We start from the raw sequence: 24,417 nt of genomic DNA, 5'->3' as shown, positions 1-24,417 counted from the left end.
AAGGGCAGCACAGGGGATCGCCCACGTTTGCGTCCCTGTCACTGAGCGACGGCTGCGCCGCCTCCGCAAGGTGCTCGTGTGCGCGCATATTGATCACCTATCACTGCTGCGGCAAACAGAAGAGAATCACGCGCAGACGCCGCGTCAGTTCGCGTCCGCGTGTGCGCAGCCGCCCAGCCGTGCGGCCTCGGGCCCCGTGCGCGTTGGCGTGGGCTTGTGCGCGTGCGGATGTGCGTGCGTGGAGAGGAGGGGGAGGAAGGGGGGCTGCGCAAGAGAGAGAGACAGTGGCGGCTGTCAGGGGAGAGGCGGTCTGCTGTGGCGCTGAGCAGTCGTCACTCCACGTCGATAGATCGGTGTGTTGCAGAGGAAGCGCTTCCCGCTGGCTCTGCGGTATGTGCGTGTGTATGTGTCTGTGGGAGGAACCTCTTAGCCTTTGCATTTTACGCTTTTCATTCAGCTTTTATGTCTTTGCGTTGCGGGAGAGGCCTACGCGGCGTCACTTTTGTGTGGGCAGATGGCGTAGGCAACAGCGCGCGACGGATGTAGGCAAGACAGCGGGCGGAGGGGGGAGAGATGACGGGGAGCACACGAAAGGGGCAGCCAACGGGTGGGGAGGGGAAGGACGCATGGGAGGGGGAGAGCAATGGCAGGGCTGGCAAGGGCAGCGGCTGCAGACGCTGCGGTGGCGTACCGCGGTGCTGTGGCGCCTCTGGCGCTATTTGTGCCGTCCCCTCGAGCAGCAGCGCCGCTCTTGTCGCGCCCTCCCCCCAACCCCCATCCATCCACGCTCCCGCAGCTCTCGTAGCAGGAGTAAAGCGGAGGACGGCGCTTGCAGCATGCGGGCACGCAACAACAACACAGCAGACCACAGAAGCACTCGAGCATAGCGCCGCAGTGCCAAACGAGGGAGAGAGAGAGGAAGCAATCACCTAAACCAGCACCGACTGTCGAGCCGACAAATGCGCGTCGGACGCGGGCTCAGCGGCGGAGAGCGAAGGCGAGACAGAACGGGACGGCGAAGAGCAGCACACACACACACGCACGCACGCAAAGAAAGCAACGCAGAAAGCAAGCAAGCATCAGCAGCACATGCACACTACAGCTCGGTGCGACGGGGCGCACCTTCGCCACTCACGAGGGCTTGGCAGCTGACGTCAGCGGCATCCAGCGGAGATGCTTTGAGTAGGGGTAAGTCATGAAGGGGTGCTTGAGCAGCTCCGACGCCGACGGGCGCTGCGCCGGGTCAACGCGCAAGCAGCTCTTGAGAAAGTCCTGGTACACACAGAAGCCCTCGTACTCCGTCACCCTGCCGTCCGCCTTGAGCGCGGCGAGCTCGTTGTCCGTCGGCAGCCCGTGCGGGGGCGTCCCGCTGCGGCCGATGCGGTAAAGAAAAACAAACGGGTTCGTGTTCGCGTTCTCCCTCCAGATGGGCCGATCCATCATCTCGATCCCGACGCAGCCCAGCGACCAGATGTCGGCCGCGGCAGCCGACTGCACCGTGCCTAGGATCACCTCCGGCGCCATGTACTGCGGCGAGCCCACCGGGAGGCCGCCGTCTGCCGCACTGTCCGCGTTGCCGCCACTGCTCCCCTCCAGGGGGAGCACAGCCGCACCCGCACCGCACGGCGCGCCGGTACTGCTGCCAAAGTCGGAGAGCTTGACGCGGCCGTTCTTGGTCACCAGTATGTTCTCACCCTTGATGTCGCGGTGCGCGATAGACAGGCTGTGCAGGTGCTGCAGGCCGCTCAGTATCTGGTGCATGTACTGCTGAATCGCCAGCATCGTCAGGGCACCAAAGCGGTCGACAAGGGAGCGGATCGTGCCGCACTCCACGTATTCCGTGAACACGCGCAGGTCGCGCGTCGTCGTGTTCAGCGAGCTGCCGAGGAAGCGAATGATGTTCTTGTGCCGGGCAGCGCACAGCACGTCCAGCTCGCGCTGAAGACTCTCCATCTCCGACGGCGCCACCGACTCGCCCACCCTCATCACCTTCACGGCCACCATCAGCGAGCCGCGTTGGGTCTGCACGAGTCCCAGGTAGACAGAGCCAAACGTACCGCGGCCGAGGAGGTTGCCGAGCTGGATGTGCTCGAGGTCCTCCATCGTCACCTCGTCCAGCTTGCGACGCCGCACCACGGAGGAGCGCGAGGTCTGCACACTAGAATAGCTCTGCGTCCGGCGGAAGCCCCGGCCAGAAGCGGCGCTGCTGCCGTCCCCCACCTCCCCGGCAGCCGAGGCACGATAGGGGTTCAGGGCAGCCGTGCTGAGGTAGCCAGCGCAACGCTCATCGGGGCCGCTGGCCGCCGTCGCGCCAGCGGCGGCCGCACCGCCCTTTGAGTTGCCGAGGGACCTCGTCGAGCTACTACCATCGCCTGCTCGCCCCGGCGGCGTCACCTCCATGCCGGCGGTGCCCTCTATCGATGATGATGCTCCCATCTTCCTGGCACCCAGTGCTCTGCGGGAGCGATTGGCACCAGTAGTGCTTCCAGGGCTGCTCTGTCCCGCCACGTACGGCTCGAGCCCAAGCAGCTTCACCACGTCCGGGTGGCGAATATAAAAAGGGCTCAGCAGGACAGCCTGGAGGAATGCCTCGACCTCCGCGCGGCGCTCTTCCATGAACCCCTCGGTGGCGATGCGGAGACTTGGCAGCCGTTTCACCGGCAGTTCTGGCAACTCACTGCCGGCGACCATCTTGACGCGCTCGAGAGCAGGGATGATGTCCGTGTAAAGGCGCCGCTCTTTGGTGATGAGAACACTGCCGCTGCTGCGGTCCTGAAGGAGAAGCCGATAGCAAATCTTCTTCACCTCCACTGCGCCAGTGCCGATGAGGTCGCTGGAGCTGCCCTGCTGCTTCCGTCTTCGCATACGCGCCCCGGGGGATGTGCCAGAGGAGGAGGCAGCAGCAGCAGAAGCGCCGCTCAGCCCGCCGGGCGCATCACTGCCTCCGCTGCGCATGCGAGTGTGCATCGTAACCATGAATCTGCCAGACTGCCCGCCAGTGCAAACCTTCCGCTGGTAGCCGTCGTTCGTGCGGGAGGAACCGCTGCGCATGGAATCGGAGCGGCTGTGTGAATCACCGGTGGCTGTGCTGCTCTCGTCGTTGCTGCTCGTTCCGGCGTGCAGCGGCCCATCACCCCCACTGGGGGCGGATGTCGACGTCTCCGGAACGCTTGGCGACGGAGGCAGCATAAGCTGAACGGCTATGCTCAAGGCGTCGATGTTGCCGCTGAGGGAAGGCCCCGCGAGCCCGTGGCTGGTCTTTTCCCCCTCTCTGTCCTCCTCTGCCGTGTGGGGGGCTTTCTTCTTTACCCGCTTCTTCGCGACCTCACTCGCAGGCAGCCCAAGGGCGTTGGTGCTGCTTCGCTGTGTCCTTGTTCCTCCGGCCTCTTTCACAGGAGCAGCATCCTCGTTGCCAACCTGCCGCGGTGCGGAAGAGATGACTGTGGGCAACGACGATGAAGTCGCAGAGGCGGCAAAGGACTCTCTGGAGGAGGACGACTCTGAGCCGCTTGAGGACGCACTATTGCCGCCTTGCTCAGCATGCAGACATCGCCTGTTGCGGCCGTCTCCCCGACTCGTGCTGTCGACAGCGGCGGCAGCACTTGAAGTGCCTGGCATACGACTTAGTAGCGACACTCTGGTGCCGGAGGCCCCGTTCGCGTCAGCGTGCCGAGCCGACGCGCACGTCATGGCAGTCGCTGACGACGTCGCAGCGCTCGAGCGCTCCGTTACAGCTTCGGCATCAAGCCGAGCATGCGTGCTCTCGCAGCTGCCCACCCGCGAGCGCACCATTGGAAGCCGCGAAATAGATTGGCGGTCAGTCACCGTGGACGCGATGGAGTTGTCGCGGCTGCCTGCTCTCGGCGCTGGTAGATTCGCGTTGGCGTCGTAGGAAATTGCAAGTGACGAGCTCGAGGTGCAGCAGCCTTCGCCGCGCGTCTTCTGCGGTGCAGGCGCGCGTTGCTGGAGGAGAGCCGTCCCGGACAGCGCCGCGCCGTCGTCGCGAGGCGCACTGGGGCTTGCTTTCTGGGTGTTGGCGGCAGACTCCATCGAGGGCAGGACGCCGCCGCGAAAAGTGCCGCTGCAGCTTTCAGACATTGTGTCGTCGCCCTCGGGGCAGTGGACGGTGACGGACGTCACCTTCACGCCGTGTGCTGCCGATGAAGCGGTCGCGCCGTTCAGTGATGAGGTTTCCGTCATGCTCCTGTTTGGCTTCGCATCCGTTTTTTTATCTGCGGGTGGCATAGCACCCCCGGCAAGGGACGATGGGAGCTTGGGTGCGCCTTTGCTCTTGCGAGGCCCGTTGCGCGGCGGCAACCGCGATGGGGCCGCGTTGCTCTGTTGTGCTGGAGGACCGCCATCGCGATCCTGCCTGTCTGCCGCTTTCGTGTGCGTCAGTGTTGGAGGAACACTGAGGACGGTGCGAGTGGGCACTCCCCCCGCGTCAGAATCGTAAGGTCTCTTCCCGAGTCCTGACTTGCTGCTCTGCGCGTTACCGGCAGTTTGGCGTTGAGTCACAAGCGGCGGAGGTGCTCCGTGCCCCTCCCCAGCAGCACCGGCGGCAGCAGCAGGCGTGGGGGCGCTGGGGTGTGCGTCCGCCGCGACATTGTTCCCGCGCCCATCTTTTCGGGGCGCCTCCAATTTCCCTCTGGCGGCGCCGCCGCCGGCCCCCCGGGCGGGTCGCTTCGGATCGCTGCTGCCGCCCCCACCGGCGCTGCAGTCTTGCTGCTGCGATTGAAGCACCTCCTTCACCACGGCGCGGAACACGGAAGTGCCGCTTATGTACTCCTCGATGGGGTGAAAAGAGCCGCTGTGCGTTGTGGACGCCCCGGTGGCGCTGTTGTAGCCTTCCGTGGTGGGTGGTAGCGAGGAAGACTCGGAGCTGTGCACGCGTTGCGAGCGCAAGCCGTCCCCGGGTGGAATGGAGGATGTCGTATCGAGGCCGGCGCTTGGGCTCCGCCCTGGCAACGATTGCGATAGTAAATGTGTTGCCTGCCGCTTCTGCAGCTTGGCGAAGTATGCGTTCGCCGACTTGCCCACGCACGAGGGGCACTTGAGGCCTGACTTGCGGACGACGAGATCGTCGCTGAAAGAGCCGCACACCACGCAGAAGACCAGCGGCCCATCAAGCGCGGACCCGCACACCGACCCGCTAACCCGTGACGCCGAGTCCATTGCGGCCGGTGCAGTGGTAAACGATGTGTTTTCCTAGTGCTTGTCCGTCGCCTCCACGCCTGGCGCCTCCTCTGTCCCTCTCTCCCTCTCGACCGCAACCGCCACTACCACCTGCAGCTGCGTTTCTTGTCGCGCGAGGAAGAGGGAGCCGCCCCGCGAATCTGTGTGGTCACAGAGGATGCCTGGCGTGAGAGGAGGACGAGAGCGGGTAGGGTAGTGGAGAGGGAAAGGTACCGCTTCTTAATCAACGAGGCCTGTGTGTAGATCTAGACGAGCCACAAGCGAGCAGCGGTTACGCAGACAAACACATATATACATACATATATATATGTATAGATGTGTATAGATGTGTGTGTGTACGCACACTCGCACACAGTAAATAGATGAAGCGAAGAGTCAATATAGTCACAGAGAAACGCACGCATGCACGCAATTAAAGCGATGCACACAACCAAAAAGAAGGGGGGAAGGGTAACAAAGAGAGCGCGCCAGCACAGAAAAAAAAACACCGCCACCACCACCTCCGAGAATTGTCAACGAAAAGGCGGGAGAGAGAGGGAGGGAGGAAAGGGATGGGATGGGAGTGGATGAAGAGAAAGACGCGAAGCAAAAATTACGTACAGCTGATGAGAGTCGAGATGGGAACAGCAAACACACCCAAATACATAGAGAGAGGGAGAGAGACGCGTGGAGGAATACGCACGAGAGCGGTGCGGTACACTGGTGGTGGCGGTGGTGGTTGGCGGAGGAATCAGTCGCAGAAAACTGCCCTCACCACCACTCCTCTCTCTCGCGTAATCGCCGCCCTTTTCCCACCAGCGCAACACGCTGAAGCTCCTTTACACAGGCGCAGGCGCGCAAAGCCGTTCAAGCACTGCAGCTAATCGGGAAAGAAAAGAGGTACGCAGAGGGAGGGAGGGGTGGCCGGCAGCTGATGGGATGAATCGAAGGGGGAGAGGGCAAACTGAGGGCACGAGACGGAAAGAAACAGGAAAAGACGCCGGCGCTCCGATGAACGGAAGCGCGAACAGCGACCAGCTCAGCAGTACACGCAACGCGAGGAGGAGAGCGAGAAAGATCTGATAGCTGTGGGAGAAGACAATGTACGGCCTGGAAAAAAAAAGAGGGAGCGCGTTTGACACGCGAGCACACGGAGAAAATGTGCTGCCCGAGGAAGCGAAACGGCCCCAGTGGCACAACCTACTCGCACAACGCAAGAGCGTGCGATAGCAGCGATTTGAGGGAGGGGATGGGAGATGCGAAGAAAAATAACGTGGCTGGCCGGTAGAGAGAGGGGGGGTCGACGCGAGGCTGGAAGAGACGCGGCAGCGAACACTAAATCATAGAAAAAAAAAGAGGAGGCGGGGAGGGAGGGGAGGGAGGCAATCTGACGAGGCACACAGAGAGAGAGAGAACAGAGTGGGGTGGAAGTGCGGTGTTGAGAAGGTTGTGGAGGGGGAGAGGGGAGGGGTCGACAGACAGTAGCACAAATACGGAGAGAGAGGGGGGCCGTGGAAAGCGAAGAGCACAGAGTGCACAAAGCAGGGCCCAATTAAAAAATGCGCAAGAGCTGTGTGTTGGGGAAGGAGAGAGCGCGCGCGCGCGAATGTGAAGGCTGAAGGCGTCTCAGGCGCACCCACAGGCGCGCTCACACACACGCATGCACGGACGTCTAAATCTTTGGGGAAGGTGAGAGAAAAAGAGGGCGCCCCGCCCGTCAACGCCCCGACTACCTCCGAGCACAGCCAAAAGGCAACGAGTCGTCAACCAAGAAAAAAGAGAAGCGCTCAAACGAAAATGCGGCGAAACCGACTAAAGAGAGAGAGGGAGGGCAGGGGGCCTCGACAAGGCAGAGGTGGGGGAAGAAGAAGCAACGATGGTGGTGGTCTCGGGAAGGGAAGGGAAGGGGGGGCGGAGGCTCGGCGGCTCGGCGGCAAGCAGAGAGGGGAAAAGGGAGGGGGAAGGGGAGGCGCACTGCAGCCCAGTACCGGGAAGCGAAGAACAATAAAATGCAGCCCCGCACACAGGAAAGCAAAATGACCCTCTGTGCCTCGTTCGCCGCTGTGGGAAAAGCGGCCGGTCTTGCGGTATGAGCCCTCCAGTCGCGCCGTGCAGGTGTCTTCGTCGCCCCCAGCGTATCCTTTTTTTGCGTATCGGTGACCTCTGTCGCCCGCAGTTTCGGCGGTGTAGCGCTTACTTTGGGGCGTCGCTGAGGCGCTGCTGTTGGTGCGGTGCAAGGGTGCCTTTGTATGCTTCTTTTTTTTTTGAGCGTGTGTGTGTGTGTGGCGTCACTACACGCAGCTCGCTCCAAAAGCCTTCGCAGTGTAGAGGTTGGGGGAGCGGGAGGCGAGGGCAAAATTCGCTGCGCTGCCCTGCTACTTCAACTAGATGGGTATCTGTGCACCGAGAAGAGAGAAGAGAGAAGAGAGGAGAGAGGGAGAGAGGGTACCGATGGGGAGGAAGAAAAATGGCGCTTGGCGTTTCCGCCCGCCCACTCCTCACCCTCAGGGGGTGGGGGACAAGGGGGACTGTGCGACGGAAGCCGGAGGAGACGGGCAGAGGTGAAGCCGCGACGAAGAAAAGCGGCCGAGAGTGCGTGTATACTACTCGCAGAGATGCCGAAGAGTGTGCGTCTGCGCCTGCGCAATGGCAGGGGAGAGAAAGGAGGAAGAGGGGGGGGCGTTGGCCGGAAGAAAGGCGCCCGGCATTACCTCCCGGTCCATCTCTTCCACCTAAGAGGCGGCGGCTGGTCCACTTTCTCGTTTGATGCCGTTTTTTTTTTGTGTGTGTGTGTGTGTTTAAGTTGACTCCTTAAAAGAATCTCTAAGTTACGTGTTACCGTACACAGCGCCGAGACAGGCCTCAGATATACACGGGAAGAAGAGCGATTGCATGGCTTCTTCTCGCCCCCGCACCCACCCACAATTCTTCCCTCACGTCCACTCCCCAGCACCACCACTCATCGACAGCCCTCTCCCTCTCCCTCCCTCCCAGGCCCGCCGCGGGAGAGGAAGGGAAAGGGAGAGGGAGAGGGAGGGAAGAATGGGGGGGGGGGGGTAACTCAAGAGAGCCATACAGAGAAGGGGCATGATCCACTAGTCACAAACCTCACCACCCTCGCCAGCGCACGCCCCCCCCCAAAAACACACGCGCCGAACAACGAGCAACGAAACCGTGGCTACGAGGGGCGAGAGGTACAGGTACACAGGGAGGGGAGGGGAGGGGAGGCAAGACACGTTGCTCTATATTGCGTAAAGGCCTTCGTACAAGAAAGGAGGAGGTGGGGTGGGGCCATCACACAGCCATCCTGAGAGACATCAACACAGACAGACAAACAGAGGGAGAATGAAAGAGCGAGCGCGTATCCGACGTAAGCCGCCCCACAGCCGGCACATATCCGGCCACACCCCCACCAACACCAACACCAACACACACACACACACAGAGGCACACGTGCACATACAAACGGATTAGTGCATTAAAAAAAAAAAGAAATCATCACCACGAGGCCAAAGGGTATCACACAAAGAGAGGGAGGGAGGAAGGGGGCGAGGCCGACACCGCTTCCCTCGACTCATCCCCTATGCAAACGTGCGCCACCCCTCCGCCACACATACACACACACACACATGCCACTCCTCCCACGAGCACGTCGACCACAACGCATACGCGCACCGCCACACCCCACCTACCGCCGCAGCACCGCAGGCGCAGTCCGCGTCGTCACGGGACAGGGGGAGGGGCTGCATCCACACACACACCTCCTCCCGCCGGATCGCGGCGCGCGCCGAGCCGCTCCGCTTCCTCCGGGCGCATGCTGCGCAATTAGCGTCGGGCAGGGCCGGGCGGAATCCACGCCCGCACCCACGCGAGACGCACCCAGGGTTCTGCTCCAGTGCCCCAGCGGCGGCCGCGTCTGCCGTGCGGGTAGCAACGCTCCTCTGGCTGCTCGCATCACTAGCTCAAGGGCAAGGTCGGCATGCGTCAGGAGAGGGCCCTCACAGGCCACGCGCCCTCCCTGCATACCACCATCCGCCCTCAGGCCCCCCCCGCGGCGTCGCCTCGAGCCGCAGCAACTCCATAGCATGGGGTGCGGACTCGCCACGTCCCAGACCGCACGACTCGGTGGGGCCGCTCGCAGGATCGCGTTGTGCGGCCGGTGTCTGCGCCCTGTCAGCACACCCGATCACATGTGGGCAACGCCGCGCACGCGCGCTTTCGGCGTCTCGATGTCTCCTGCCGATCCCACGCACAACGCCGGCGCTGCCTCACAGCGCGAGCGCGCTCCTGGCCACCTGCCGCCCGCTCCAGCGCGGCGCTCTTCTCGAGGGAAGGAGGAGTGCTCGCCATCTTCATCGTCTACCCACCCCCGCCGATGTCACCGGATGAATGGTGTGCCTGCATGGCCTGCCCACCGTCTGCAACACGCGAGACGCGGCCGCGAGTCTGTGGTACCAGGGGCATCGCGCCCTCTCCTGAAGCGCCCGCACGCCGCCGGTAGGAGCCGGTTTTTTTGGGCGACAGGGATCCGTGGAGAGACATGCGCAGGGGCCCAAAGAGCTCAACGTCTGTTGCTGTGAGGAGAGAGAGAGGGAGGGGGAGAGGGACGGCGGCGGAAGCTGTCCAGCAAGGGGGTAAAGGGGGGAGGGCCGGTGCAGTGCGAGCGGCATGCGCGTGATGAGATGACGGCAGCCGCACGGCGTGGGCGGAAAGCGAACAAGAAAAACAGAAAATGGGGAAGAAAAGGGGAAAAACACTCACAGACAGACGGCGCGGCAGAGCGCAACAGACAGACGGGAGGGGCGGGGTGGGGGTGGGGGGCTCGAGCCAGACTGCTGCGCGGTGCACTCCCCTGCTTCAACATGCGCATAGACCTTTACAAACACACGCACACACAGAGGGAGAGAGAGGGGAAACAACTAAAAGGGAAACGAATAAGGCAACGTAAGAGAGGGAGGAGCGGGGGGAGGGGGCTCGGCGAACAAGCCGGCTACACCAGACGAGAGCTGAAGGCGCTACCTCATCACTGCGCGCGAGGGCTGGCTGCCTTGGCGTCCCCTCGACCTCTCTCCCTACCATCCCCTCCCTCCGTCCTACTCTTGGCATGTGTGGCTGAAAACCCTTCCTTCGCGTGCGCGTTCAAAAAAAAAAAAGAAAGCCCGCGCACGCCCTCATCGCCGAGAGCGGCGGTCGTCGCCACGACGATCATCTCCACGGCGCTCGCGGCGGTCGCTGCGGTCGCTGCCGCGCTCGCCACGGCCAGAACGACGGCGCTCGCTGCCATGGTACCCTCCGCGACGGCTGCGGCGGTCGCGAGAGTCCTCAGAATCGGGCGAATAGCTGCGGCGTCCGCGACTGTGCGAGCGGCTGCGGGACGAGGAGGACGAAGTACTGCGCGACGACGGCGTGTAGCTGCGACGCGAGCGGTGGTGGCGGCGGTGGCCTTCGCGACTGTCGCTGCGGCGGCGGTGGTGGCGTGAATCGCGATCGTGGCGGTCCACTACCCGGTGAGTGACATCGCGAACGCGCTGCGGCGAGCGCTCACGCTTGCGGACCAGTGTGCTGATCTGCACAAGCACACGCACATCGCCAACCATCATGTTGTTCAGCGCTGACACCACCCGCTTCGTATCCTCGGCGGAGGGTACGTCAACATACATGCAGTAGCCGCGGCGCTCGAAGCGAATGATCGGGCAGATGGCACCGATCCTGCTGCGGATGGTCTCGCTTGAGATGTCCTTGCCAGCAGGGCCGAGGTTCACAAACACCTGCCGGCCCTCGTTCACGTAGCGACTCTCGTCCACCTGCTTTACACCGCGCACCTCCTGGCGCTTGCGCTTATTCTCCTTCGCCTCCGCCATCGTCTGTCGGCTCATCTGCACCGCCAAGCGGAATTTGCCCTTGTAGTCCTCGTTGTCCAGCTGGGAGATCAGGTGGCGCGCCTCCTCTACCGTCGTCGTATCCGCGAAGGCGCAGCGGCCGCGAAGCCGAACATCCTTCACGTTCGCCGGGTCCAGCGCCTTCGACTTGAGGTAGTCCGTCAACTCTGTCAAGGTGACGGTGCGCCCAGCTGGGCCCATGCCGATAAAGATGGACGCCACTTCCTTCTCTGGCACCTGCGGCTGCCCCGCATGATCCACCACGGTCGTAGCAGCAGCAGCAGCAGTAGGCGCGACGGTCGATTCCTCCACGGTGGTCGACGTGGTGGTAGGCTCCGGCAGCCGCATCGAGTTAGAGCTGCTGCGGCTTCCACTGCGGCTGCCAGAGGCGCTACGCGACGCACTTCGAGAGGCGCTGCCGCTCTGGCTGCGGCTGCGACTGGGCGACTGTGACATGAGCTGAGCGATGTAACGTTGGCACGGAGGAGGAGAGTGAGGGTCAGGGGGATCACAGGGAAAGGACGAGGAGCTAGAATTAGGAAGAATACTCAGTAAAAGGACAACACATGAAAGCACGGTACTCGGCTGTGGATGATACGCGTGACGTGTGTGTGCGTGCGCGTATGTGTGCATGTGTGTGTGTGTGTGTTGGGGGGTAAGGGGGGGAAGGGAGGGGGGAAGATCGATGAAGGGAGAAGAAGAGGCGTACGGCGCGCAGCGGGCACCGCGCCGACTAGAGAGGGCTGCACCTGTTTGCGCATGTGTGTTCTTGTCGCCGCAGCGCAGCGAGGGTGGCGATGAAGAGCTGAGGGAAAGGATGGGGAGGATGGCGCCCGCGTTGCCGTGATGGAGACCGGCGCAAAGCGGTTGACGCGTCCACTCTCTCTCTCATGCACACTCTCGCGCGCGCGAGCCGCTCCCGTTTTTTCGTGTCGATGCCTTTCGCTCCTTCGCTTCTTTTGACTACGATGAAGACGTTAGAACAGGGGGGGCGCCTGCACCGTCAACGCTGAGGAAGAGGGAAGGGGGCCGGCATGGGCGGCATGGGCGACATGGGGCCAGTCGACAAGGACGCCGGCGCCTGTCCACGTGAGAAGGAGCGGGAAGCGATCGAGATGCTGGTGTCAGGAACTTCTCTCCCGCCCTGCCTCCCTCACTACCGCAACCACCTACTCATGCACACGCGCTCGCGATCGAACCCGCACCACCACGGATATCCGCTCAAGCACCGCCCGCGCTTGGCGTGATGAGCGCCGTCCCCCACCCACACACCTCCGCGCCTGGGTGCGCAAATACGTGGGGCTCGGGCTGTCTTTGGGGCGGGAAGAGGGGGAGGCAGACGAGCGACCTGCGAAGAAGCGAGAGGCACTTTTTTTCTGGTTAAGGCAAAAAGGGGTGCGGCGAAGGAGGGAAGGGAAAGGGTCGCCGCCAGTCCCTGGCGAAAGTGGAGAGGGGGAGGGAGAGGCGTATCCAGGGCACTGCCGACCGAGGAGACGCCCCCATGACACCAGCGAGGTGCACATCGTCATGTACGCAATCAAAAAGGGCTCGCCCACCATCTACGCACAGCGGCCCTGGGCGCTAACGTGCGCTTTGGTAACCTTCCTTTCCCACATACTGCCGAGTGTGCGCTTCAAGCGCCTCTGGGGCACATCGCTGCTGCGCTACCTCCCCCCTTTTTCACCTTCTGTCATGCAAGCAGGACCTGCCTGACACGGCCCCCTAAAGGTGACGCAGAAGCGAAGAGAGGGGGCGAATACGCTTTCACAAAAGCAGTGCGCGTAGCCGCCGTAACATGACAGAGGCGAAGATGAAACGATGGGCGCGGGTACACTGCCCCCCCCCACGCCCTCCCTCCCCCCTCTCTCGCCCCTGCTATCCACCGCGCACCGGCAGCACACAAACACGAAAAGACGCACGCCTTCAGTGCGTGTGCCACACCTCGTGCTAGGGGCGCGCCACCTGCCTGGCCGCCATGGCTTTGGAGGGGGAGGAGGAGGGGGGGTCAGGCGCCGATGGCTCTTCTCGTGACGCAGCCACAGCACTGGACTCGCCAAACGCACGCCTGCCCCCTCCTCGGCGGGGGAGGGGGGCGACGACATGTAACTCTCGCGGTAATGGTCATAGCTCGGCCTGTGGGGAGGCGTGCGTTCGCACGCCGGGGTGGCTCTGCAGGTGAGGAGATGCGGCGTCAGCGTAGTCGTCTGCTACCGCTGTGGTGCAGTCTCGGGCCAGTGAGTCCCCGCCGACCGAGTGCAGGTTGTGGCCGGAGGGACCGCTGTTCCCAAAGCTCTCAACCGAGGAGGCTGACGCCATGCGGTAAAGGCGTCCATCTATTGTGGTCATGGCTGCCCGAACCGGCGACGGAGACTGATGATGATGCTGTCGCTCGTGCTGCTGTTGCTGCTGCTGCGCCTGCTGCAGCTCCACGAGGCGCAGCTCGCTTTCAAGACGCCGGCGGTGCTGTTCAAGCTGCAGCGTGAGCAGCGTCTGCTGCCGCCGCCATTCTTCCCCCTCACCCGCACCCACCGCGCTCGGCTGCACCTCCGACAGCGGGCCTTGGCGAGGGAGGTGCTGCTGCTGGTGCTGAGAAGTTGGTGGCAAGGGCTGCTGCTGGTGCCCCCGTGGCTGGAGCCACCGCTGCTCTTGGGGGCTTTGGTGCTGAAGCACTGCGATACAGTATTGCTGCACCCCGGCCTCTGTGTGCGCGAATGGGGGCGGTACGGTGATGACGGCTGCCGTGATGGTGCCGTCGGCGGTCGTCACAGGGATCGCGACGACAACGGAGTCATCGGCTGTCGCGTGGAGACGTCCACTAGCAGAAGAGTGCGATGCCGAGGACGAAGAAGGACCTCGCATGTGAAGCTGCTGCTGCTGCTGCTGTTTTGCCTTCCGCTGCTGTGGCGGCGGCGGCGGCGGCGGTGGCCCTGCCGGATCTTGCGTGAGTGGCAGCGAGACAGTATCGGGCCAGGTTGGCTTTGCGGCGTGAGTAGGGGCGTCCGTTTTCAGAGCAGGTCGCTTGTTGCCAACGGTTTCCTGACACAGCGCCGCCTGCACCGAGATGTGCATGGGGCTACCGCCTCCCTTTACTGAGCCAACCGCCACTGGTGGGATATATGATGCAGCGGACGCAAGGGGCGAGTCCGCCGGTTGCGGTGTCGAGTGCGTGAAGTAGCTACCATGAGCGCAATCACTGGCACCGGTGGTGTCTACCCTAAAGCCGCTATTGTGCACCTCCAGCCCAGTAGGCAGGCGCGCGAAGGCGCTCGAGTTGCCACGTGCGTTGTTGTCTAGCGCCATCGGCCCCGCTACCGCCACAATTCTCTCGGAGCCGATCGCTACGACGACACTGCTGACATCGTGGCTGCCAGAGTCGCTTCCAGGCATGGCCATCTGCGCATTGCTGCCGCCTGACTTGGAGCTGATCGGCAGCACTGCCAGAGCCTTTGGTGTGCCGACCTCAGCATTTCTTTCAGGGCCCACGCACGCCGTTCGCACGCTGGATAGAGGTGACACGGCTGCAGGGCGGAGGTTGCGGTGATGAGCGCCGCCCGCGGGCGAGGTGCGGCTAACGTCCTCACGGGCCACAAACGCTGGTAGCTGCAGCGGAAGATTCATCGAGCCCACATCGCCGCCGCTGCTATGGGATCCGAGACGCTGCACGAGCTCGCCGACGGAGGCGCTGTGTGCGCTGCCGTGGGCGCAGCGAGTGAGAGGCGACGCCAAAGAGTCGGTGGACGGTTGGCTGACAGGAATCGCAGAGGCCGTCGCACTGTAGCCGCAGCTGCCACCCGTAGCAGCTGAGCTGCGTGCTGTCACGGAAGTGCCAGCTGCTGCAGCCAGACTACGCGTCAGAAAGGGTGGCACTTCGACGCTCGAGTTGCCATTCGTGACCACTGTGGGGGTCGTGACGCGGGCCTCAGCTTGGTTCTCCGCCGTAGTGCCGGGGCTCTGTCCTGCAATGATGCCAGCCGCTGCCTGCTGCTCCGATGCCGCAAGGCTCGCGGTCCTGTTCCACACGTCAACTCCAGGATCCTCTATATGGCTGGAGGGTGTCGCCAGGCTGATCGCTCCGTTCGCAAGACGACCAGCATCGCATCCCAGCTGCCTCGCACTCTCCGACTCGGAGCCGGGGTAACGCATAGAGTGCAGCGGGTTGTTGCGGCAGAAGAGAGCAGAGCAGCTGCTGGCAGTAACGTAGTTACCGGTGAGTGCAAAGGCCGTGGCGCTTGGCGGCGATGGCGGTGGTGGTGGCGAAGGCAGTGACTGCTGCAGCGGCTGCGCCCCTGACGCTCGGACGCCTTCAGGAGTCAGCAAGATCAGCCGTCCATACGGGGTGGCGGCGTACGTCTTCCCGGGTGTCATAGCTGCGGAAGGACAAGGCGCAGGCCCTCCACGCTGCTGTTGCTGCTGCGAATGTTGGGGGTGCGGCTGTGGCAGCAGCTGCTGGGGATGGGATTGCTGCTGCGTCTGCGGAGGCACCTGAGGTCGAAGGTGTGGAGGCAGGTTGGGTTGCCGAGGGCCGTCCTGATGCGACGTCAAAGGGGAGGCCTGCACATGGCTTTGGTGCGGCAGCTGCAGTGGCGGGGGTGGTGGCAGCGGTGCAGACGGTTGCGACTGCGGCTGCGGCTGCGGCTGGTGGTGCCTCTGAGTGTCTTCATGAAGACACGCCTGCTGGTGCTTCGCGGCGTACTTCTCCTGTAAGCCCTCTAGCTGTAGGGACGGGACATCGGGCTGATGCAGTTGCAGGATGTGGCTAGGCTGCGACGCAAACGAGCTTGGGCGGAGCTGGTGGGAATACTGGTGATTGGAATGAGGGTGATAACTGCGACCTGCTCTGAGCGGCTCGTCCTTGGAGGACGACGAGCACTCAGCGGAGAAACGGCCGCCCTGTCGCGCCGTTGACGCCGAAGACGACGAGGTTGTCGATGGTGTTGCTGATGGCCTCGCGGCCGCCGCCGCGCCACTTCCCATGTCCCGGCTTGGGTCCAGGTGGGAGGAAGGCCGACTGGCGCCCTCGGCGAAGGTTGATATGGCGGCGACTCCGCCGAAGCCGCGGCTGTCAGCAACAGGACGAGCACGAGAAATCGGTAGTGGGATGTGCAGACCACCTGTGCGGGTCTTTGCATCACCGCCAGCGTCCTCGCTGCCAGCCGCGCAGCCAACGCCGTTCGCCGAGGGCTGGCGCTGTTGCTCAAACAATGTAGCACGGGATGCCGCGACACTGCGCGGGCACACCACACTCTGGGCATGGCATTGCTGTCGCTGTGGCTGCTGTGCCTGCGATGTCAAGTGAGAAGCCGTCTGAGTGGATTCCGGGGGAAGATGTGGCGGCGGGGGCGGGGGCTGCGAGTGGAAACTGCTCGCACCGCTACCGCTTCCACTCGTGAGAGGCCCGCTCGCCCTGGCGACAGATGAATGTCCGACGGTGGCCGCCAGCTGCTCCAGGACCGAAGCAGACGAAGAGGAGACGCGGGTAGTTGCCGTCTCTCTTTGCCGCGCCGCAGCTGCCGACCGAGGCGCAGGGGGCGCAGGAGCACCAGTGGTGTGACGTATGAGGCCATCGCCGTCGGTGCTCGGCAGCTGCACTGGTAAGTAGCGATACGGTTGCGGCTGAAGTGTCTGCCGCTCGGCAGCCCCTGCATTGCCACGCGCCGCCTCACTAGCGCGGTCATCTTCCTCGATGCTGACGAGCTGGTGCTTGATGCTCTCCTTGATCGTATTAAACGCATCGTCATCTCCGTCGTCGCTGTCGTGCAGGATGACAGGCATGGTCAACGGCGGCGGCGGCTGCACCTCTGACGACACAGTCGTGCACCTGAAGGTATCCAGGTCAGTCCAGCCCTCCGCACCGCCGCCGAGACGCTCGGTGCGCATGCTGAGGTCTTCTGGCACGGCCGCTGACTGTCGCGAAGGTGTACGTGTGCCTTCGCTGCCGCGCGCGGCCCGTTCTGCTGGCGTGCTTGGGTCACTGGGTGTCCGTATGCCCTTGTATGCGGCGCTGCGGGCGCCACGGGTGTTGTTCGCCACCGTCACCAACGACCATGGCGACGCGGAAGAAGCCAACGGCGCCAACTCGGCCGTCACCGTCAAGGCCTTTGCGACAGAGACCGCAGAGGCGCCTCCACCGTCTCGAGATCCGCCCCAGAGCGAAGCAGCCGGTACGTTCACTGCCATCGTGACGCGTTTCGGCGTATGCTTGACGCCGCTGCGCGGCATTGCAGCGGTGGAGGCGCTCAAGCCAGAGCCCCATACGCGCCACTCGAACGCGGAGGGCGACTCCTCACCCGTGTCGGTGGAAGAGGTATACATGGAGCAGCTCTGCGGAGCTTTCTGGGGAAAAAGAGGAACGGCTTCCAGAAATATATATATATACAAGCAAAATGAAGCCGCGAAAACGTGCTCGAACTGAACGGCGCGCACACACTCTCAGACGAGACGCGCACGCGGCAACAAGCCGGCGACACTCAGTCGATGACCGGAGCGGAGAGAACGAGAGGAGGAGGAGTGGGGTGGGGGGAAAGCCCGAATCGGCCATGCAAAGGCAAAGGGCGTGAGGATGGCGTAAGCACTCACGCCTTGGCAACCACAATGAGAGAGGGATAACAAAAAAAGGGGACGGGAAGGGAAGAGAGGGAAGAGAGGGAGGGGCAGCTGAGCGGGCCCCCCAAAAAAAATACGCTTTGCTGAGCGATTGCGCTTTGCTTCCCAACCCACACCCTCCCCTTTTCTTCTCGCGCTCTGCTCCCCGTTCGGGGCACCGAGCGCGCCCGCGCGGCGCGACTTCACTGGAGCGCAGGTGAAAAAGAGGGGCACAGCGAGCGATGCGGTTCCCGCGGAGAAGCAATAGACAAGAGCGGAGAGGGAGAAGAGGGATGAGGAGGAGGATGGGGGGAGGTGATGTGCCAGAGCACGCGGTGCCCGTGAGCCGATCTTGCTTGGCGCGTCTGCGCGACGGAGCGGTGAAAAAGCGGCGAAAATGCAGAGATAATGCGGAGAAAGAGTAGCCCGCGCACGTAAAGAGCCAACGATCAGCAGCGAGAGGATTTCACGAGAGATAGCCACTGACACACACACGCGCACTTGCGCAAAGGGGGCGAAGCGGGAGGGGGGCAAGTCAGCGAAGAGCGAGCTGTGGCAGCAGCTCTGCAGTACGAGAGAAAGAGGCACGATGAAGAGAGGGAAGCGAGAAGAAATGTGAGACCCGAAGAAAAAAGAATAGAAATAACCGCTGCTGCACGTGAGATGGCCGAGCCGACAAGTGGGCACATCCACTGCAAAGGCACTGACGAGACCGCGCCCTCCCCGCCGCCTCTTTCCTCCTCTTCCTCCACCTCGCACGCGAGTCTTTCTCGTCGTTCCGAAGGCCAACGTGCGTAGAGAGACGGAAACGGGCAATAAAGGCAGAGAAGGGGAGAGAGAGAATCAGCAAGTCTGCGATAAGGGCGGAGGGGAAGGGGACGCGAAGCGGAGACAACGAAGGAAAAGAGGGGGAAGTCAGAGAGAGAGAGGGGGTAAGCGCGCACGGGAAGTTATTGGCACGCAGGGACACTTCGGATAGAGCCCCGAGGCCCACTACACACACACACACACCGGTCAGGCGGACGGAACGGAAGAGGGAGGAGGGAGACGTAGCGGAAAGCGACGAAAATGAGGCGAACGCAAAGGTGGGAGAGGCGGAGAAGATGGAGAGGTGCAGGGCGGCAGAGGGGGAGGGGGGCGCGGCAATGGGCGTCTTGCGAAGAGCGAGTCGGGGACGGTGCCGCAACAGAGAACACGGCTGAATGGGGAGATCAGCACACCGCACCTAACAGCGGGCGAGCAACAGCGGACAGGAGCGCAAGAGCAGCACGACACGGCGCGAAAAAAAAAGAGCGTACCAGCTGTAGCGCGGGAAGGAGAGGAAGAGGCGGCTCGCCAAAATCAATGGAGGCGGCGGGGTGCCCGATAAGCACCACGGATCTGAAAGCGGGCGCTGCGCTATACGCGATGCGTAGCGGTGGCAGAGAGCTCTCGCCTTTGGGCGAAGAAAACAACCCAGAGAGACCAACGAGTGAAGCGAAAAGGACGGGGGAAAAAAAAGAAAAGATGGCACAGACAGATGTGCAGATGCGAGCGATGGTGGCGATGAGCAAAGAGGCGGAGAGCGTCAGGAGCCACCGGGATCCCTGTAGTGCACGCACGCACACACGCACGAGCCGACCGACTGGCCAAGAGAGAGGCCGCACCACGCCCTGGCAGGAGGCACAAGCTTCCCTATACCTCTATATGCGTCTTCGCGTTCTCACCTTCCCTCCTCACTCAATCGACGACGCGGCCCACGAGTCGAACAGCGAACGCAAAAGGGGGAAACGGGCGGGCAGCGGGTGAGAAAGACCAAAAGAGAGAGAGGGGGAGAGCAGGTGCGTGTGCGGGTGAGAAAGACCAAAAGAGAGAGAGGGGGAGAGCAGGTGCGTGTGCGGGTGAGCGTGCAGCGCCGCTGCACGTGCGAGAAGAAGAACGAAGAAGAACGAAGCAAGAAAAACGCTGCACACCGGAAAGGCAAAAAAAAAAACGCGCTCCTGGGCGGAGATGCTCCAGGCGTGCACGAGAGCTTCACAGAAAAAAAGCTCCAGGAAGAGAAGGGACGGAGAAGTCGCGCAGACGCGACGCAATAGTGCGCGCCACAAGAGGGAAAAGCTGCCCGCGGAGGGGGGCGGCACAGAGAGCCCGAGCGAAAGGGAAAGAAGCGCGAGCAGTACACAGAGCACACCCTCACATGCACGGGAGGGGAGAGCAATAGAGTGAGAACGGCCGTCGGACCCGAAACGGCGCTCGTGTTCGACCACGAAAAGAGAGGGGGAGGAGGAGATATGGAATACGCGTAGAAGCGCCCGTGAAGGGTCAGATCCCCGGGGATCGCACGTCAAGCACAATCTGCAATCACACTTTATCTATATAAAAATATATGGCGTGTATTCGCTTTTCCTTCGCTGTGCACGCCGAGAGTGGAGGAGGAGTGAGGGAAAATAAAGAAGGGTGGATGCCTCTGTTTGGGTGTGCTCCTCTCTCGATGATGCCGACTGGGTTTTTGAGGGGGGAAGGGGAGGGGGCGGGAAGGCGACGACGAAGACAACCGCGGAAGGAGATGGGCAGTCAAAGAACAAAAAAGTTCCCGAGACGCAACGCAAGGTAAAGGAGAGAGAGGAGGAGGAGTGAGGAGGAGAAGTAGTGAGGGAGAAAGGGGATGAAGATGGAGGCCGACACAACGACCACGCCCTCGCTAACACAGAAGAGAGGTAGACAGACAGACAGACAGAGGGGAGGGGGGAAGACAAGCACACGGCCGAAAAAGGGAGGGAGAGGGGCACGGTTCAGAAATGTACGGGGAAGCGGCTCACACACATGCACAAGGCCTCGACGCGCCGATACAATACTGATGGCCAAAAAGAGTAACGAATGAACCCTGAAAGCAACGCAAAGAGAGGGGGGAAGGTCGCTGCAGGCAGTTTTCCAGCAGCACCGATGCCCTGAGTCGATTCGTGTGCGCGAACCAGTCGAAAGCAGCAAGACGAGGACGGGGGTGCAGGAGGTGATCGCCGTGGTAGAAGGGAGAGGAACGGGAGGGGGGAGTGAGGAAGCGAAAAAAAAGGGAGCAACCGGAGGAGCCGTGGCGAGGAGGAGAGAGCGATAGCGCCGGTGCACGACTCGTGACGCTGAAGGGAGCTCGAAGAGAGCGACGCGCGCGATAGGCGCCGCCCCTCGGCGCCTCAAAAGCGGAGATATCGTTGAAAGGATAAGCAAAGAGAAAGACTGGAGGGCAGATGCGGGGGCAGAAGGGGTGTCGCAGCGGCCAGCCCTGAGAAGGGGAAAAAAACGATTGGGGAAGAGAAGAAGAGGGAGAAAAGTGATGCGTGCGCGTCAGAAACTGAGCTATCCGTTTGAGGAAAGAGCGCTGCACGCTTCTCTTTTTTTTCGATCGTGTTGGGTGTCCTCTGCACACACACACACACCTTTTTTCCTCCTCTCTCGTTCTTCTCTCGTAAGCTGGCACCTGGAGGCCACGCGTGTGTGCCACTCCGTCAGCGTCTCGGTGGTAGGGGGGAAGGGGGGTGTATACGTGTGTATATGTACGCTGTGCAGCGAGGGAGGGGGTTGGAAGAGGAAATGCGGCACGCCACCTCGCGCACACGCGAAGAGGGATTCGAAGAGGCACACACACACACAGAGAAAGAGAGAGACGCACACACGACCAACAGGCGAAAGGGAAAAAAAGAATCTTCTGTCGCTTCTTTTGTTGTTTTCTCTTGGCGGAAGCGGCGGACGGGACAACGCCGCAGAGTATATATATATATTTATTTATTTATTTATCTGTGTGTATATATGCGTATATTATTTATATATATATATATGTCTGTGTGTGCGAAGCCAAAAGAAACGACAGACACGGGCGCCTCAAAGCGTGAGTGCGTGAGTGCGAGAGAGACCGGCACGCCCGTCTTTCACAGGAACTAAAAGGAAAAAAAGAAGACGCTACGCTGGCACGGACACGGATAGACAGACACACACCCACTCACGCACGCTCGCGCATACACAACGGCGCAAAGAAGAAGCGAAAGAGAGGGAGAGAGCACACACAAGCACAAACGCACACGCCGGACGATTTGACGTAATTACCCAAGTAAAACGATGGGGATGTCTGGGAGGAGGAGGGGAGATGCATACGAGTCTAAAAGGAATGGCGATGAAAGTGTATCGGCGAGGAGGAGAGGAGAGAGCCCGCGCGGCGAACGTGTGGCGTGCGAAGCGTTGCGTGGGAAACAGGAGCAAGCCGAGAAGAGCGAGTCGGAGGTGGTAGTGAAGAAAGCGAAGGCTACCAGGTCCCCTAAATTGAGAGAGGCAGAGGGGTGCGTGTGTGTATGTGTGGAGGGGGGAGGGGGGAGCCCCCTTAAGCGCAAAGACTCGATAAGAAGACACGAGGAAGACGAAGAGGAAAAAAAACGAAAGATTAGTCGCTGCAGCACTCAGCAGACGCCCACCCAAACGAGAAAAGGCCTCCGGCGCACAAAAAAAGGAGAGAGAGACAGCACCCTTTGAGGAAAACAAAACTGAGCTGGAAGAAGTATGCTAAGGCACGCACAGAAACACACGCACACACATTTACACGGAAAGAGGGAGCGAAAAAGGGGGAGGGGAAGTGACGGCGTTGATGATTTAGGCGACGCTTCTCTTTTTCCTGCCACGTCACCCTCGCTCGCTCCCGTTTGCGTTTAATATCAGCGCGCGTGTGCGTGGCTGAGTCTTCTTGCCGCTCTCTCAGGCACCCCCACCGCCCTAGCCCGTCACGCGAGCGCAAGCGCGCGGCTCCTGCTTGGAAGGGAACCGAAGAGGAAAGGGGGATAAAGACAGAAGGAAAGGCGAATGGGAGGAGTCGGGGGAAGGGAGGGGAGGGGATGGCCAACAGAGCCTGAGCGCACCAGGACAGCGGTCTGAGCGCAAGAGCGTGGAGCACGCACGCACACACAGGCAGAGAGGGAGAGAGAGAGAAAACGCGAGCGTGAGGAGAATTCGATGATGCAATGCACGACTTGAGTGAGAAAGGGACAGTCGTAAGGACGAAGCACAAACGGACAGCACCACAGAGGGCGAAAGAAGAGTGGGAAGAGGCGCAGGGACGGGAGGGGGAGAGGGGAATAGGGAAGCACAGCTAACGCTAATCTAATGTGAGTTGCTTGGGAAGGGGGAAAAGAGAGAGGGGGGAGGTAAGAAAACAGAAGAAGTGCGACGTGATGGCGTCGCAGCAGCAGTCCCGTCCCTGGCACGCGCTCGCGTATGCTGCCGGGGTGTGGGTGTATGTGCGCCTCGCGGGAGGGATGCGTAAATCCGGGAGGGGAGAAGAGGAAGCAGCGCCCCTCTATAATGGATTTGCCTGTTGCTTCGTGGGCGTGTCCTACAAGGTGTCGAGGCGGCGGTGAGGGGAGAGGGAAGAAACACGATAGCGGTCGGTGCCAATCTTTAGAGAGAGGAGGAAGGGGGGAAGTCAAGTGACAGAGGCCGAGCGACAGAAAGGTAAAAAAGAGAGGCGAGACGCGGGACGTGAGAGACAGGGAAGAGGACGAAGAAAAAAAAGGATGAAGAGGCAGAGAGAGAGAGAGACCGGGGGAGGGGGAGGGGAAGAGGACACGGCAAGCGGAACACAAATCGAGTAAAGCCGTTATGCAACCAATAATGAAAAAAAAAAGGTCGCACAGAGGTGAAAGAAGAAAAGTGTCGCCGAAAGGCGGGGGAGAGATGCATAAACAAGAGACGAGAAAGAGGGAGAGAGAGGTGCCGGGGTGATACGCATACGCACAGAGAGAGACAGACAGACGCACACGCACACGCAACGGAAAAAAAACTGAGAATACCCCGCAAGCAAAAAGGGTAAGGGCACTCGGAGAACGAGCGCAAACAATGGAAGCAAAAAAAGAGGAGAGGTGTGTGCGTGAAGAGAGAGGAAAGAGGGGGAGAGAGAACGACTCTGCAGCACACAGCGCACCTGAATAATGCTTAAGGGAAACAGAAGGGACAATACAAATACATAAACAAACGTGTGCGCACCCCGCAGACAGAAATCGCAGAGAGGGCAGAGGGATGGGATGGGGGGGCGCTAAGGTGAGATGTGAGCGTCAACGTAGACAGAGACACATATATAAGGGCGAGAGGTGAAGAGAGAGCGAGAGAGAGGCAAACGTGAGACGAGGGAGGAGGCGAAGGGGGACTGAGATAAGAGAAGGAGAGGGTAAAAGAGAAAAGGTGATGTGCCAGACTCGACTAGAAGACGCGAGCAGACGCACAAAAAAAAAGGTCAGGGAGTGTGTGCGTGGAGAGAGAGGGGGGATGGAGGGAGCACAGAAACGTCCAGAGAGAAATCGGTGACACACGCACAGAGAGAGAGGAGAGAGGCGATGGGCGCAGACAAACTTTCAGACGCACACGAGCCCCACACACACACACACGCACACGTATGTACAGACGCTCAACAGAAAGAGGAGAGAGCCCTGTAAACAAAAAAGGGGGAGGGAGGGGAAAGAAAGCGCTTGTGTGTGCCTGTCTGTCAGCCAGTGAGTGGATGAATCGAGGGAGAGCGAGAGAGAGCGAGAGGAGAGGACCAAATACACAGCCGACAGAGAACTGGAACCAACAGATGTGCGGTACACAGAAGCACAGCAAAACAAGGCAAGAAGATGTGAGACGCTTCTCAACGGCAGAGACGAATAGAGAGAGAGAGACACGAGTATGCCAATGGAGCAGACGTGTACCGGATGGTGTGCTTGCGTGGCTCTGAAGCGTGAGAGAGAGAGAGATACTGTTGTGCCGGAAGAGTGCTATGAAAGCAGTAGAG

The 24,417-nt window shown here is 61.4% G+C and overlaps 4 protein-coding genes across 4 annotated transcripts in view; all 4 read right to left on the bottom strand.

The window, feature by feature from the left end:
• Window positions 1–88, bottom strand: part of LSCM1_07354 (uncharacterized protein) — a gene marked incomplete at both ends in the record, with an annotated part of 3,858 nt that extends 3,770 nt beyond the window's left edge. Inside the window, one exon of the mRNA XM_067324727.1 lies at window positions 1–88. This exon is cut by the window's left edge and continues 3,770 nt beyond it. Within this exon, the coding sequence (XP_067181084.1) occupies window positions 1–88 (88 nt within the window).
• Window positions 89–1,131: 1,043 nt separating this feature from the next.
• Window positions 1,132–5,175, bottom strand: LSCM1_07353 (uncharacterized protein; the record flags this gene model as incomplete). The annotated part of the gene is made up of 1 exon (XM_067324726.1): window positions 1,132–5,175. One exon carries the CDS (start codon window positions 5,173–5,175, stop codon window positions 1,132–1,134), a length of 4,044 nt encoding a protein of 1,347 aa, XP_067181083.1.
• A 5,171-nt stretch (window positions 5,176–10,346) lies between these two features.
• LSCM1_07352 (uncharacterized protein) lies at window positions 10,347–11,510 on the bottom strand (the record flags this gene model as incomplete). The annotated part of the gene is made up of 1 exon (XM_067324725.1): window positions 10,347–11,510. The coding sequence occupies one exon, from the start codon at window positions 11,508–11,510 to the stop codon at window positions 10,347–10,349; it is 1,164 nt and encodes a 387-aa protein (XP_067181082.1).
• A 1,665-nt stretch (window positions 11,511–13,175) lies between these two features.
• LSCM1_07351 (uncharacterized protein) lies at window positions 13,176–17,366 on the bottom strand (the record flags this gene model as incomplete). The annotated part of the gene is made up of 1 exon (XM_067324724.1): window positions 13,176–17,366. The coding sequence occupies one exon, from the start codon at window positions 17,364–17,366 to the stop codon at window positions 13,176–13,178; it is 4,191 nt and encodes a 1,396-aa protein (XP_067181081.1).
• Window positions 17,367–24,417: the final 7,051 nt, after the last annotated feature.

This window comes from Leishmania martiniquensis, chromosome 7 (assembly GCF_017916325.1).
Source record: "Leishmania martiniquensis isolate LSCM1 chromosome 7, whole genome shotgun sequence".
NCBI lineage: Eukaryota > Euglenozoa > Kinetoplastea > Trypanosomatida > Trypanosomatidae > Leishmania > Leishmania martiniquensis.
The sequence above is the reverse complement of the archived record's forward strand: the minus strand, read 5'-3'. Positions and strand labels throughout refer to the sequence as shown.